General features: G+C 43.4%; 2 protein-coding genes across 2 annotated transcripts in view; one reads left to right on the top strand and one right to left on the bottom strand.

Moving 5' to 3' along the window:
* Positions 1-16,407, bottom strand: part of CXHXorf38 (chromosome X CXorf38 homolog) — an 87,404-nt gene that overhangs the window by 42,135 nt on the left and 28,862 nt on the right. The window lies entirely within an intron of this gene.
* Positions 13,804-14,675, top strand: MPC1L (mitochondrial pyruvate carrier 1 like). The gene has a single exon (XM_027963006.3). The coding sequence runs from the start codon at positions 13,932-13,934 to the stop codon at positions 14,535-14,537; it is 606 nt and encodes a 201-aa protein (XP_027818807.1). The 5' UTR covers positions 13,804-13,931; the 3' UTR covers positions 14,538-14,675.

Here is a 16,407-nt window from a genome sequence, read left to right on the forward strand (position 1 = left end):
AGAGGAGAGTGAAAAAGCTGGCTTCAAGCTCAACATTCAGAAAACGAAGATCATGGCATCTGGTCCCATCACTTCATGGGAAATAGATGGGGAAACAGTGGAAACAGTGTCAGATTTTATTTTGGGGGGCACCAAAATCACTGCAGATGGTGACTGCAGCCATGAAATTAAAAAACGCTTACTCCTCGGAAGAAAAGTTATGACCAACCTAGATAGCATAGTTAAAAGCAGAGACATTACTTTGCCAACTAAGGTCCGTCTAGTCAAGGCTATGGTTTTTCCTGTGGTCATGTATGGATGTGAGAGTTGGACTGTGAAGAAGGCTGAGTGCCGAAGAATTGATGCGTTTGAACTGTGGTGTTAGAGAAGACTCTTGAGAGTCCCTTGGACTGCAAGGAGATCCAACCAGTCCATTCTAAAGGAGATCAGCCCTGGGATTTCTTTGGAAGGAATGATGCTAAAGCTGAAACTCCAGTACTTTGGCCACCTCATGCGAAGAGTTGACTCATTGGAAAAGACTCTGATGCTAGGAAGGATTGGGGGCAGGAAGAGAAGAGGACGACAGAGGATGAGATGGCTGGATGGCATCACAGACTCGACGAACGTGAGTCTGAGTGAACTCCAGGAGATGGTGATGGACAGGGAGGCCTGGCGTGCTGCAATTCATGGGGTCACAAAGAGTCAGACACGACTGAGCAACTGAACTGAACTGAACTATGATTTATATTATGTGATTATTTTTACTACAATAGAAAACATTCAAAAAGATACACACACCCCTATGTTCATAGGAATACTAACCATGGAAACAAGCTAGATGCCCACTGACAGATGAATGGATAAAGAAGACATGATGCATATATACAATGGAATATTATTCAGCCATAAAAAGAATGAAATAATGGCATTTGCAGCAACATGCATGGACATAGAGATTGTCATACTGAGTAAAGTAAGTCAAAAAGAGAAAAATATCCTATGATGTCACTTAAATGTGGAATCTAGAAACTGGTACAAATGAACTTGTTGACGAAACATAAACAGACTCACAGACATAGAGAACAGACTTGTGTTTGCCAAAGGGGAGGGGATTAAGAGAGGGAAGGGTTAGGAGTTTGGGACTCCAGATGTAAGCCATTGCATATAGAATGAATAAGCAACAAGGCCCTAGTGTATAGCAAAAGGAAATGTATTCAACATTCAATGATAAACCGCAACAAAAAAGAATTTGAAAAAGAATGCCTATATGTGTAAAACTGAGTCACTTTGCTGTACAGTGGAGATTGGCACCGCATTGAAAATCAAGCACACTTCAATTTAAATTTTTTCAAAAATAAAAATTTGAAACAGCCTTGTACACAAATGTTCACAGCAGCACTGTTCACAGTAACTGAAAAGTGGAAATAACCCCCATGTCTGTCAACTGCTGAACAGATGAACACAATGTGGTCTGTCCCCATACCAGAAGAGTGTTCCACCATAAAAAGGAAGGCAGCCCTGACAACAGAATGCTAAGCAAAAGAAGCCAGACCAAAGTGAGGTGTCCAGAACAGGCAACTCTTCAGAGTCAGGACGGAGAAGGCAATGGCACCCCACTCCAGTCCTCTTGCCTGGAAAATCCCATGGACAGAGAAGCCTGGTGGGCTGCAGTCCATGGGGTCGCTGAGGGTTGGACACGACTGAGCGACTTCATTTTACTTTTCACTCTCATGCATTGAAGAGGGAAATGGCAACCCACTCCAGTGTTCTTGCCTGGAGAATCCCAGAGACGGGGGAGCCTGGTGGGCTGCCGTCTAGGGGGTCGCAAGAGTCGGACACGACTTAAGCAGCTTAGCAGCAGCAGCAGCAGAATCAGGAATATGTCAGAAGGTTGTCAGAGGCGCTGGGGAGGGTATCAGGAAGGAGGAAGTACTAATGGGCATCGAGTTTCCTTTTGGGTGGCGAAAACGTTCTAGGATTGATGACCATGCCGATAGCACAGCTCTGAGCATATACTAAAAACCAGTGTACGTTTTAAAGGGGTGAATTGTATTATATGTGAACTATACCTCAATACAGCTGTTTATACACTGCTGACAAGGCTGTGGGGTAACACACACTCTTGAACATTGTGAGAATGCACAGTGGAAGGTGAATTGTCAGTATCTAACAAAACTAGATCTGTATTCACATCTAGCCTTTGACCCAGAAATACCATTTCTCGTGCCTTCCTCTTAAAATACACCAGTATCGGGGCTGGTGCAAGGGGATGATCCAGAGAGATGATATGGGGTGGGAGGTGGGAGGGGGATTCAGGATTGGGAACTCATGTACACCCGTGGCGGATTCATGTCAATGTATGGCAAAACCAATACAGTATTGTAAAGTAAAATAAAGTAAAAATAAAAATAAAATATATATATATATATAAATAAAATAAAATACACCAGTAACAACAAGAAAATACACAGACACAAGGTTATTCAGCATTACTCATACAATATGGCAGAAACTATGCAAGTGTGCAAATCAAAGCTATTGGCTAAATAAATGATGATACACCCACAATACGGAGTACTATGTAGCTGTACAAAGAGAATGTGGACGATCTCTATGAGGTGGTGTGGGGTGGTTTCCAGGATACATTGTAACACAAAAAGTGTATAAATCATGCATTCCCATTTGTTTAACAAAGAGGAAATAAGTAAATATGCATATATCTCCTTATGTTTGCAAAAGGAAACACAGAAAGGATGAACCGGAAAACGATGAAGTTTTCTACTTATAAGTTTGGGGGTAGGGGTGGACAACATGAACTAAATCAGAAGGAAGATGGCCCCTGTAGGGTATATCTTTGTGTGTATTTTAAAGTTGAAAGGTCAGAGGAGACAGCTTCAAGGGGCTCTCACTGCCCAAATGTGGGCCAACTGGGGCATCAAATTAAGGGCCCAGTAAAAAATTATTTCAAGGGATTAGATCTGGCAGACAGAATGCCAGAACTATGGACAGAGGTTGCTAACATTGCATAGGAACCAGTCACCAAAACCATTCCCAAGAAAAAGAAATGCAAGAAGGCAAAGTGGTTGTCTGAGAAGGCCTTACAAATACCTGAGAAGAGAAGCAAATGACAAAGGAGAAAGGAAAAAATCTACCCAACTAAATGAGGAGTTCCAGAAAATACCAAGGAGAGGTAAGAAAGCCTTCCTAAGTAAACAGTGCACAGAAATAGAGGAAAAGGACAGAATGAGAAAGACTAGAGATCTCTTCAAGAAAATCAGAGATATCAAGGGAACATTTCATGCAAAGATGGGCACAATAAAGGACAGAAATGGCATGGACCTAACAGAAGAAGATATTAAGAAGAGGTGGCAAGAACACAAAGAACTGTACAAAAAAGGTCTTAATGACCCAGATAACCACCATGGCGTGATCACTGACCTAGAGCCAGATATCCTGAAGTGAAGTAGAGTGGGCTTTAGGAAGCATTACTATGAACAAAACTAGTGGAGGTGATGGAATTCTAGGGGACTGTTTTGGATCCTAAAAGATGATGCTGTAAAAGTGCTTGCACTCAATATGCCAGCAAATTTGGAAAACTCAGCAGTGGCCACACGACTGGAAAAGGTCAGTTTTCATTCCAATCCCAAAGAAGGGCAATGCCAAAGAACATTCAAACCACCACACAACTGCACTCATTTCACATGCTAACAAGGTAATGCTCAAAATTCTTCAAGCTAGGCTTCAATAGCACATGAACCAAGAACTTCCAGACGTACAAGCTGGATCTAGAAAAGGCAGAGGAACCAGAGATCAAACTGCCAACATCTGTTGGATCATAGGAAAAGCCAGGGAATTCCAGAAAAACATCTACTTTTGCTTCATTGACTATGCTAAAGCCTTTGACTGTGTGGATCACAACAAACTGTGGAGAATTCTTAAAGAGATGGGAATACCAGACCATCATACCTGCCTCCTGAGAAACCTGTATGCAGGTCAAGAAGCAACAGTTAGAACCTTACATGAAACAACTGACTGGTTCAAAGTTGGGAAAGGAGTACATCAAGGATATATATCGTCACTCTGCTTATTTAACTTATATGCAGAGTACGTCATGCAAAATGCCAGGCTGGATGAAGCACAAGCTGGAATCAAGATTGCCAGGAGAAATACCAATAACCTCAGATATGAAGATGACACCACCCTAATGGCAGAAAGTGAAGAGGAACTAAAGACAAAGGTGAAAGAGGAGGGTGAAAAGGCTGGCTTAAAACTCAGCATTCAAAAAACCAGGATCATGGCATTGGGTCTGATTAATTCATGGCAAATAGATGGGGAAACAATGGAAACAGTGACAGACTTTATTTTCTTGGGCTCCAAAACCACTGTTGACGGTGACTGCAGCCATGAAACTAAAAGACGCTTGCTCCTTGGAAGGAAAGCTATGACAAACCTAGACAGCATATTAAAAAGCAGAGACATAACTTTGCTGACAAAGGCCTGAATAGTCAAAGCTATGGTTTTTCCAGTAATCTTTGTATGGATGTGAGTGTTGGACAATAAAGAAGGCTGAGTGCCGAAGAATTGATGCTTTCGAACTGTGGTGTTGGAGAAGACTATTGAGAGTCCCCTGGACAGCAAAGAGATCAAACCAATTAATCCCAAAGGAAATCAATCCTGAATATTCACTGGAAGGACTGATGCTGAAGCTGAAACTCCAATACTTTGGCTACCTGATGTGAATAGTCAACTCATCAGACAAGATCCTGATCCTGGGAAAGAATGAGGGCAAGAGGAGAAGGGGGCAACAGAGGATGAGATGTTTGGACGGCATCACCGATTCAATGGACGTGAGTTTGAGCAAACTCCGGGACACAGTGAAAGACAGGGAAGCCTGGTGTGCTGCAGTTCATGGGGTCGCCAAGAGTTGGACACTACTTAGTGACTGAACAACAAAGGATTATAACCCAGTAAATAAAATATGAATCCGTGAGATCACTTTAATAATAAATAGGTAAGTATATAAATGGGCTTCCCATGTGGCATAAAGAACCCTCCTGCCAATGTAGGAGACATCAGGAGACCTGGGTTCCATCCCTGGGTCAAGAAGATTCACTAGAGGAGGGCATAGTAACCCACTCCAGTATTCTTGCCTAGAGAATCCTGTGGACAGGGGAGCCTGGTGGGCTATATAGTCCATGGGTCTGCAAAGAGTTGAACATGACTGAAGGGATTTAGCACATGGGCCAGTCTCTCTTCAGGGCCCAGGGCCCGCTTTGGCTCCTTACACTGCCTGGCTGGCAACTTCTCCTCACTCCAGCTCCCCCATCACATCATCTCCGCAGCTTCATCTGCTGCAACAAACCCCTTCTTAAGCTCAGTGGCCCTGCTTCCCAGATAGAGCCCTAAGGCTGGTTGATCTCAGGAAAGGGTTTGTGAGAATTTTTTGCATTCTTACAATGTTTTTTGTTAAGTGTGAAATATTTTCAAAATAATGTCTTAAAAAACTGAATTTTTCTAAGATTTACTTGAGGATGCTTTCAGTAAAAGGTTAATAACAGAAGGTTTTCATTTCTGGTGCCAAGACTAAGTATGAGTAACAGGCACTGCATATTTCCTATGACAGGACCCTGGGAATGAGGCCCTGGCAGGAGAGAGATGGGGGAGTCCTGCAGCCTTTTGCTTGTTTCACCGCTGACCTGATCTGAGGACATAGGAATCAGGCAGAAATGAAACAGAAGATGACAAGGAAGCCATGGTCCACTGGGGGCTGGAACCAATGACCCCCTCCTGCCACTCGACCACAACGAGGGGACCAGACCAGAACACAGGGTGTTTTATAGCTAGAGAAGCTGAGCTATAACACACTTGATTGATATTTCTGAGTTACAGGAATACGCTGGGTAGCCACCCAGCCTTCAGCCATTGTATTTACACATGGGGGAAAAGAAAAATAGCATAAGAAGGCAAAAGATTAGAATCAGGGCCACAGATGGCTCTAATATTAATTTTTGCAGTAACTGAAAATAGCACAACCAATATATCCACCTACTGTCTTATTTATCCAGCTTTTCTGGAGGCACTATTCTATTTATTCCCTTTGGTAGAAGGTGAGAGCAAATATTCCAAGGAAATCAGCATCAAATGTGGCCCCCAAATTTTATAAAATACCTAAATCATAAATGTTCAGTTTTAGGAATTCAGGAATATTCTCATGTTTTATAAATGTTGGCCAGCATGCCAGGCAGCTCTAAAGAAATACAATTTCTGATTTTTGTTTTAAACCATAAGACAGAAAATCATTTTAAAAAATAATAAAATGTTGCCATCATGACTGTAATTCTTTTTTTTTTTTTTGCCTGCACTGTGTGGCTTACAGGATCTTAGTTCCCCGAGCAGGGATTGAACTGGGCCCCTGCAGTGAGAGCACTGAGTCCTAACCACTGGACCACCAAGGAATTCCCACCCATGATAGTAATTCTTGATTCAGGCAGAATCATCAATGGATGCTAAAACTAGTAGTTAAATATTCAATGAGGAAATGGATATTTACATAGGCTCAAAGTATCTCCCCACAAATTATGAATTACAAAGGGGAAAATATTGTGTTTTTGAGAAATCTAGGGAACATCACTTCAGTCTCATGCATCACCAGAACGCCACTGTCTCACTAAAAACAGTCACGTGCCTCCTAAGGTGCCTCGCTGAGCATAGGACGTCATTTTTGTGGGGCTCCCACGAAACATGAACTTCCTGCAGGCAGTCATGAAGAAACATGCAGTGAACCCAAACTGAGGGACATTCTAGGAAACAGCTGGCCTGTACTCTTCTCAAATGTCAAGGTCATGAACACTGGGGAAAGGCTGGGTAGATTACGAGAGATTACAGAGACAGCTGTCTTATTAACAGATTAACAGAGACATTTAAAAACAATGTGTGACCCTGCTCTGGATCCTGGACTAGAAACAGAAGATTGTTATACAGGACATTACTGGGACAATTGGTAAAATGAGAATAAGGATTGTAGATTACAGTACTATATCATTGGTAAACGCCTTGCTTTTGATGGGTGTATTGCGGTAATGTAAGAGAAACTCCACGAGCATTCAGATGCTTAGGAAATAGACACTGAAGTTCTTAGGGGCAAAGAAAACCATAAAGCAAATGTGAAAATGTTAACAGCACTGGTAAATCTTGGTAAAGGTAAAAGAACATGAGTTCTTTTCACACTTTCTGCTTTGTTATTCTTGTTTTAAACTATTTTCACTTTTCTGTGAATTTCAGATTATTTCAGAATAAAAAATTTTAAAGAAAATAAAATCAAAAGGTGTGCTCTCCATGGCCCACCTCACTGGAACCACCTGAGGAGTACCGTGGGTCCAGGTCCTTAATGTCAAGGAAGATGGCAAGAGACCTATGACCTGGAATCTTTGTTGGAAGAAAGTATGCAATGGCGCATTTTCAATAGACTGCAGAAAGGTAGAAAATCTATCTTAGTATTTGCCAGTCTTCTCCAATTGTCTTCCTTTCTTTTAATTATTAATTAATCTGGCTGCATTGGGTGTTAGTGGTGGAGTGCAGGCTCCGTAGGTGTGGCACACAGCCTTAGTTGCCGTGAAGCATGTAGGATCTTAGTTTGCTGACCAGGGATTGAACCAGAGTCCCCTGAATTGCAAGGTGGATTCTTAACCACTGGACCACCAGGAAAGTCTCCAGTGTTTTCCTTTGAAAGGTGATAGTGAACTTGCCCTCCATGTTCATGTGTCTCGAGGTGGAGCCACACAGGAGACCCTGAATGCTTTATGTTGGCGAGGCGGCACAGACTGTAGAAAAGCCACTTTCAATGATATTAATGATAATATTATCTACAATACTATCTGCAATAATCATCAATCTTTAGCTTCTTTGTCTCATCTATTAAAATACAGTGAAATATACAGCAAGTCTAACTTCTCTGTGGGGAAATGTAATCCCAGGACAGCATTACTGATACTCTCTCATTCTAAAACTGATCACTATCTTTGCTAGGTAGGATTCTCTGCAGCTTTGTTCATTCCTTGCCCTGTATGTTTCTCAAGTCCACCCAAGTTGCATTACGATGTCTTACCCTCCATTTGGCTCATTCATTTCAACTGCAAAAACCAACAAATATCTTCCAGGCACAAACCTTATACAAAGACTATATTTAGCTAAGCATCTACCAACTGGGATTCTATTAGGGATGTCTCTTAAACTTTGTCTCTACCTCCATTTCTCTGCTTTAAAATGCTCCCCATGAATGGGCTTCCCTGATAGCTCAGTTGGTAAAGAATCCGCCTGCAATGCAGAAGATCCCGGTTCTATTTCTGGGTTGGAAAGATCCACTGGAGGAGGGATAGGCTACCCACTTCCAGTATTCTTGGGCTTCCCTTGTGGTTCAGCTGGTAAAGAATCCACCTGCAATGTGGAAGACCTAGCTTCGATCCCTGGGTTGGGAAGATCCCCTGAAGAAGGGAAAGGCTACCCACTCCACTATTCTGGCCTGGAGAATTCCATGGACTGTGTAGTCCATGGGGTCACAAAGAGTCGGAGACGACTGAGTGCCTTTCACAACACAAAACAACATGAACAGGCAGATCTTATCTTCTTCAATTTGGGCCACATCCAGGTAATACAGTAGAAAGGTTTGTGGGGAGAAGGAATATTTCATTTGGTGATACTTCTCTGGTGGCCTAAGGGAACTTAGAACACAGTTGGAAAGACAGAAACACATCAGACGTTAAAGTGATTTGTGCAGAGCGTTGATGTGAGAAAAGGAAATTTCAATTCAGGTCTACCATGCGTCACCACGGCACATAACACAACCTCTTAAAGCTTCCTGCCTTATTTGTAAACTGGGAAGGCTGGACTGGATGATGATAACAATAACAGCTAAAATTCACTGGGCATTTCTTATATACCAGGTCCTATATTAAGTACTGACCATGGATTAACACACTGAAACCTCACAATACTGCTGAGGTCGGTACCATTATCGCCCCTATTTTACAGATAATCCATGAGATCCAATGTCCTATAATTATGTCATTTCAGGTTAAAAAATATGGTAGACAGTATTTTCCAAAGGTGGCCCCAACAATAGTTCCCATTCCACGTGCTCTTCTTAGAAAGTATGACTTCAACATTTCTGCCTTAGAGAGGTGGGTCTATGCCCCCTCTCCTTGAATCTGGGTGGGCTTTTGTCTGGAGAAAGTTACGTTATGGGACTTCTGAGAAGAGATCATAAAAGTCAATTAATATAGCTTATATTAGTTTTCTACTGCTGCACACAAGATTATCACATATTTAGTGGCTTAAAATAACAGCCATTTAATCATTAAAAAGTTTACAAACAACAATTTGTAAAAACAAAACAAACAACAAAAAACCTGCTAGAGAGGCTGTGGAGAGAAGGAAACTCTCCCACATTGTTGGTGGGAATGTAAATTGGTATAGCCACTATGGAGAACAATATGGAGGTTCCATGAGAACTAAAAACAGAGGTATCATATGACCTTGCAATCCCACTCCTGGGCATATATCTGGAAAAAAAAAACATGATCCGAAAGGATACATGCACCCCAATGTTCATTGCAGCCCTGTTTACAAGAGCCAAGACCTGGAAGCAACCTAAATGTCCATCCACACAGGAATGGATACAGAAGATGTGGTATATATATAAATGGAATATTCAGTTCAGTTCAGTTGCTCAGTCGTGTCCGACTCTTTGCGACCCCATGAATTGCAGCACACCAGGCCTCCCTGTCCATCACCATCTCCCGGAGTTCACTCAGACTCATGTCCATCGAGTCTGTGATGCCATCCAGCCATCTCATCCTTGGTCATCCCCTTCTCCTCCTGCCCCCAATCCCTCCCAGCACCAGAGTCTTTTCCAATGAGTCAATATTACTCAGCCATTATAAAGAATGAAATAATGCCATTTGCAGCAGCGTGGAAGGACCTAGAGTGTCATATTGAATGAAGTCAGACAGAGAAAGAGAAATATCATATGACATCCCTGATTTGTGGAATCTAAAAAGAAATGATATAAATGAACTTACTTACAAAATAGAAAGAGACTCACAGACTTGGAAAAAGAACTTATAGTTACCCATTTGAGGAAGGGATAATTAGGGAGTTGGTAAGGTTATGTATACACTGCTATACTCAAAGTGGGTAACCAACAAGAACCAGTTGCATAGCATATGGAACTTTACTCAATGCCCATGTGCCTGCCTGGATGGGAGGGGGTTGGGAAGAGAATGCGGATGTGCTTAGTCACTCAGTCATGTCCAACTCTGAAACCCCATGGACCATAGCCCACCAGGCTTCTCTGTCCATGGGGATAATCCAGGCAAGAATACCAGAGTAGGGGAGTGGGTTGCCATTTCCTTCACCAGAATATCTTCCCGATCCAGGGATGGAACCCGCGTCTCCTATGTCTCCTACACTGGCAGGCGGGTTCTTTACCACGACTGCCACCTGCATGGATATATGTGTGTGTATGACTGAGTTCCTTTGCTGTTCACCAGAAACTACTACAACATTTGTAATCGGCTACACCCCAATACAAAATAAAAAACCTCAAGTATGAAAAGAAAACCCCAGCCATTTACCCCAGCTCATAGTCTGTAGGTTGGGATTCTGGGCAGAGCATGGCTAGGCTCTCTGCTCAGGGTCTCACAAGGTGTGCATGTTGTCGGAGGAATTCAGTTCCTTGTGGCTACAGGGCTCTGGTCTGCCTCTCCTCACTAGCAGCCAGCTGAGGATGCACTCAGCTCCTAGAGGCTGCCTACATTCCCTGCCAGGTGGCCATTCCACGCTCCAAGTCGGCCAGAGAGACTCTCCCTCATGTCAAGTCCCACTCACAGTTTCGATCTCTGGCTTTCTCTGTCTCTAACAGACCCAGATTCAAATGGCTCATATGAGAGAGAAGACACTCAGAAGAGGAGGCGGCAATGTTGCCCCAGAGGCAGAGTCTGGAGTAATATGGCCACAAGCCTAGGTATGGAAGATGAAAGAGGCTGAAGTTTGGACTTTTAGCCTTCAGAACTGTGAGAAAATAAATTTCTGTTGTCTTAAGCGAAAAACAAAACACCTCATATGATCAGGTCAGGCCCACTTAGAGAATCTCCCCATGTTAAGGTCAACTGATTTGGGACCTTAATCTTATCTTCAAATTCCCTTTCGTCATATAATCATGGGAATGATATTTAATCATATTCATGCATTCTGCCCACACTTGAGGGGCGATTATGTAAGATTATGCCTACAACACATCTTCTTAGGCACCAGGCTGTGAAGAAACAAGTGGCTTTAATAGTTCCAGCTGAGTTCCCAGTAACAACCAGTATCAACTTGCCTGCCTTGTTAGTGAACCATTTTGAAAGTGGATCTTCCAGCCCCAAGCTGAGCTGCCTCAGGTGGATCAGATAAGCTGGCTTTATTTAGTCTCACCCAAATTGAAAATATCTGAGTACAATAAAAGACTGTTGTTCTAAGCCACTATATTTTGGGGTGATTTATTACACAGTAATAGGTAATCAAAACCAAGCAGCAATCTATGGGAGATGATCTCCAAGTACTAATAGCTTCTAATGGACAAGGTGTGGCAACTTACATTTATTTTAGGACACTGGAGCATCTGGCAGTGTAGACCTAAAATGTCATTCCATTCATGGTTTGCTAATGTATTAATTCCAATTTATAATGAATTGACTCACACCAGTGTATCAGTCATCCGTATCTGGAAGCCCAATACTTTAAAAGGGTTATATAAAAATAATGCTGCTTTCCTTTTGAACAATGGTTATACTGTGTGTTTTAAAACTATATTTGTAAAACATCTGGGATGTAAATGAACACAGATAATGAATGTATTCATTTTTAAAAGTATAGTGAGCTCATTATAAATCACTGCATGTATGCTCACCTGCTAAGTCATGTTTGACTCTATGACTTCATGGACTGTAGCCCGCCAGGTTCCTCTGTCCAGGGGATTCTCCAGGCAAGAATATTGGAGTGGGTTGCCTCCTCCAAGGGATCTTTCCGACCCAGGATCAAACCAGTGTCTCCTGCATTGCAGGCAGATTCTTTACCACCGAGCCACCTGGGATGCCCTATAAATTACTACATAAGTACAGACTATACAGTCCGTGGAATTCTCCAGGCCAGAATACTGGAGTGGGTAGCCTTTCCCTTCTCAGGAGATCATCCCAACCCAGGGATCGAACCCAGGTCTCCCGCATTGCGGGCGGATTCTTTACCAACTGAGCTATCAGGGAAGCCCATAAAATGAAAGTCACTCAGTCGTGTCTGACTTTTTCCCACTGTATAGTCCATGGAATTCTTCAGGCCAGAATACTGGAGTGGGTATCCGTTCCTTTCTCCAGGGGATCTTCTCAATCTAGGGATCAAACCCAGGTCTCCGGTATTGCAGGAGGATTCTTTACCAGCTGAGCCACCAGGGAAGCCCATTAATATTTCAATGTATACTTAATTACTTTTCAACTCATCATTTTTACTGGAAAAAGTAGAAAACACTGGGAAGACCACCATCAGTTTTGTCATTAAGAATTTTCATCAATGGATATTAACTGTTAGGTGAAAGACTTGGGAGAACAGAATATTCATCCACTCTCAAAAGAGGCTCCAGAGAGGAGAGGAAAAGCTACCTTTATAATGGAGAAACCTGACAGGCAATTCCTTAACCACATGATCAAACTCACAGTCACCAATGATGGAAACAAATGATATCAGGTGCCTCCCATTGTAATGCATTAAAGACAACCACACCTGTGTAGTATTCTTACCAAAAAACATTCAATTTAAATTTAATTAAGATAAAACTGACTAATCCAAATTAAGGACATTCTGAAAAACCACTGACTTGCACTTTTCAAAAATATCACATCACAGAAGAAAAAAAAAAGCTGGGGAACTCTTCTAGATTAAGGGAGGTTAATCTAAAAAATATAACTACATGTGAATCTTGAGTGGACCCTGAATTTCCCCCCTCCAACAAAAAAGAAAAAAAACAGCCATAAAACTATTTAAATATGCACTGCTTATTAGATGATAATGCTGTACTAAATGTTAAGCATCTGAGCGGATTATTGTGGTTTGGAGAATGTCCTTGTGAAGAGCCAGACACTGAAATATATAGAGGTGAAATATTCGCAGGTAACTCAGGCAAATTGTACAGAGAAAATTCTGTACTTGAAGAATTTTATATCAACATCTAGTCAATGCAATGGCACCCCACTCCAGTACTCTTGCCTGGGAAATCCCATGGATGGAAGAGCCTGGTAGGCTATAGTCCATGGGGTCACGAAGAGTCGGACATGACTGAGCGACTTCACTTTCACTTTTCACTTTCATGCACTGGAGAAGGAAATGGCAACCCACTCCAGTGTTCTTGCCTGGAGAATCCCAGGGACGGGAGCCTGCTGGGCCGCCGTCTATGGGGTCGCACAGAGTCGGACATGACTGATGTGACTTAGCAGCAGCAGTCAATGCAGTCCACAGACTAGAGAGAGCAAGCAGAGTTTCCCTTGTACCTGAGAAGTGGTAAGCTAGACCACCGTCTCCCCCGGCGGCACCTGGAGCACTGAAAGGTTTCAAGTGGCGGCAGCACACCACGGAGGGAAAGACAAGGTTGTACGCGCATCTTTGCTTAAATCACTATTGCGCGCGCAAACATTTATGCACATTCTACACGCTTTACGGCAGTCACGCAAAGGCACGAAGGCGAGGCCACACTTCCCGTTCCCAAAGACGGACATGACAGTGGCACGTGCCCTCTGGTGCACTTTACGGCAGAAACACAAAGTCGTGAGGGCAGGCCACGCCTCTACCCTCAAAGGAATGCAGGACAGTGGCACGTGCAGTCTGGCATGCTTTACGGCTGTCGCGTGTAGGTGCGAGACTTGGGGCTAATGCGGCTTCAGGATAGGCTGAGGTTCCAGGTTCTATGCCCCACGTCAGTGTCGGTTAGTTGTTCGTTCATTTGTTGGTGCTCGCAAGCCTTAGCGATCATGGCAGCGGTGGTGGCTCTGTGCCGGAAGGCGATGGAGACCGTGAAGACTAAGGAGTTCCGAGATTACCTGACCAGCACTCACTTCTGGGGTCCATTGGCCAACTGGGGCCTCCCGCTGGCTGCCTTCAGGGACATGAGGGCATCACCAGACATCATCAGTGGCCGCATGACGACTGCGCTCATCTTCTACTCGATGGCCTTTATGCGCTTCGCCTACCGTGTACAGCCTCGCAATTTGCTGCTGATGGCATGTCACGGCACCAACATGGTGGCACAGAGTATTCAGGCGGTCCGCTACCTGAATTACCACTATGGCGGTGGCACCCCAGCAACCACCACTGCTGCTGTCTCTGCCACCTCTACCGGCTCTGTGGATTCTTCTGCCACCTCTACCGGCTCTGTGGATTCTACTGCAGCTACCACCCCTGCAGCTGAAGACCCTATGGCTGACAGCAACTGCCCGGAGATCACCTGCTGTTATCTAGTGACCTGGGACCGTGATTGAGTGGCCTGATCGAATCTCTGCAGCCTCCATGCACTGAACTAATCTTCCTAAAGAAAAACTAAAGTTTTCACTCTGAAACAGTGCAAATTTGATTGAAACCTGCAGTTCGGTTAATAAAACATGGCAAATAGCACAGAACTGACACTGTTGAGTATCATTTATTTCGTGGAGAAATAAAATGGTTGTTAGAAGTTGAGGGTAGATTAGCTAGTCTTCCTCTCTGCCGGGCCTGCAGAGGGTTAATTTATGTAGGGGAGGAAGAGTGAATGAAAAACACTTCAAAGTATTGATTTTTTTTTAAAAAAGGTCTCTTGAGAACATGTTTTTGGTACTTGTTTTGGGTGTTCAGGTTTAAATAAGGGTGCTTAGTAGAATATGACTTTAAAAACTTGATATAGCCACAATCTCTTTATACCAATAAATTCAAGGGCTATTTCTACTAAGGTAAATATTTCCAAGTGGGTTTAAATGAATTCAGTGATATCCAGTTTAGACTTTTCCAAGAGACCACAGAATCTCTTGGTGACCGAGAACAATGATAGAACCTTCCATGGAAACAAGATAAACAACTCTGAGGTCAGTGGCTATCAAACCAGAATTCTTGGTAAATAGAAAATAAAAACAAATCATAATCCTTTCCTCTTTTCCTCATGCCTAAAAATGGGGGAAATGGCAGTTTGTAAAACTGGTGAACTTATCAGCCAGTGTTGCATGCTAGCTAGGGTTGGGGGTGAGGGTCAGTGGTCAACAATATTAGCTCAGGGTATCCCTCTCTAGGAGGACTTCCTAAGTGGCTTGGTGGTAAGGAATCCACCTGCCAATGCAGGAGATGCAGAAGACATGGGTTTGATCCCTGGGTCAGGAAGATCCCCTGGAGGAGGAGGAAATGGCAACTGACTCCAGTATTCTTGCCTGGGAAATCCCATGGACAGAGGAGCCTGGTGGGCTACAGTAGTCCATGGGGTCTCAAAGAATCAGACATGACTAAGCACACAACACATCCATGCTAGTCCATGAGGTCACAAAGAATTGGATATGACTAAGTGCATGTACACACACACACACACACCCGCAGGCTAGGAATCCTATGAGTGCTCAAGGATTTGCTTAAACCTGGGAGCGTGAGAAGGGAAAAAGATAAGGATGGGGTTGTGGGTGTGAGGCCATTACCTCTACAGCAGAGGCTGCCCTCTAGGATTTGATCCCAAATCCCCCAAATCCCTTGGGAGAATGCAGGAGGTTCCAAAGGGATCTACTGGGGAACCTCAATCAATGCAAGTGTTCAAAGGTGCTTACACCCTGCTTCTGTCAAAGATTTCAAATGCAAAGACACTGAAAACAACTCTGAAAGCTTCTGAAGACATCAGGTTTTGGACAAGACAGGCCCAAGATTACCTTCTGTGGCATCTAAGCAATAGTCCTCTTTGGAGGCAGTCTCTGCATTTCACATTTTGCATACAGGGTAAAAAACAAACTCTGGAAAATGACAGCGTATGAGTTATCTGATGCTGTGTAACAGATCACCCCCACACTTAGCTTAAAACAACGAATATCTCACATAGAGTTTTGGAGGGTCAGCAATCTGGGAGGGGCTTAAGTGCTTCTGGCTTGGTCTTTCAGCTGTCAGCTGGGGCTACAGTCTCTGAAAACTTGCCTGGGGCTGGAGGATTCACTTCCAAGCTCATTCACACCGTTGTTTGCAGGAGGTTTCACTTCCTTGTCATGTGGGCCACAGGGCTGCTCACAACATGGCTTCCCCCAGAGAAGGTGTTCCAAGAGATAGAAAGTCCAAGATGGAAGTTGCAGTCTTTTATAGCTTAACCTGGGAGGTGACATACTATCACTTCAGCTGTGTTTGCTTGGTCACATG

This window comes from Ovis aries, chromosome X, assembly GCF_016772045.2.
Source record: "Ovis aries strain OAR_USU_Benz2616 breed Rambouillet chromosome X, ARS-UI_Ramb_v3.0, whole genome shotgun sequence".
Classification (NCBI taxonomy): Eukaryota; Metazoa; Chordata; class Mammalia; order Artiodactyla; family Bovidae; genus Ovis; species Ovis aries.

Coding starts and splice junctions, on each gene's coding strand:
- MPC1L (XM_027963006.3), top strand. CDS start 13,932: ATGCGGCTTCAGGATAGGCTGAGGTTCCAGGTTCTATGCCCCACGTCA.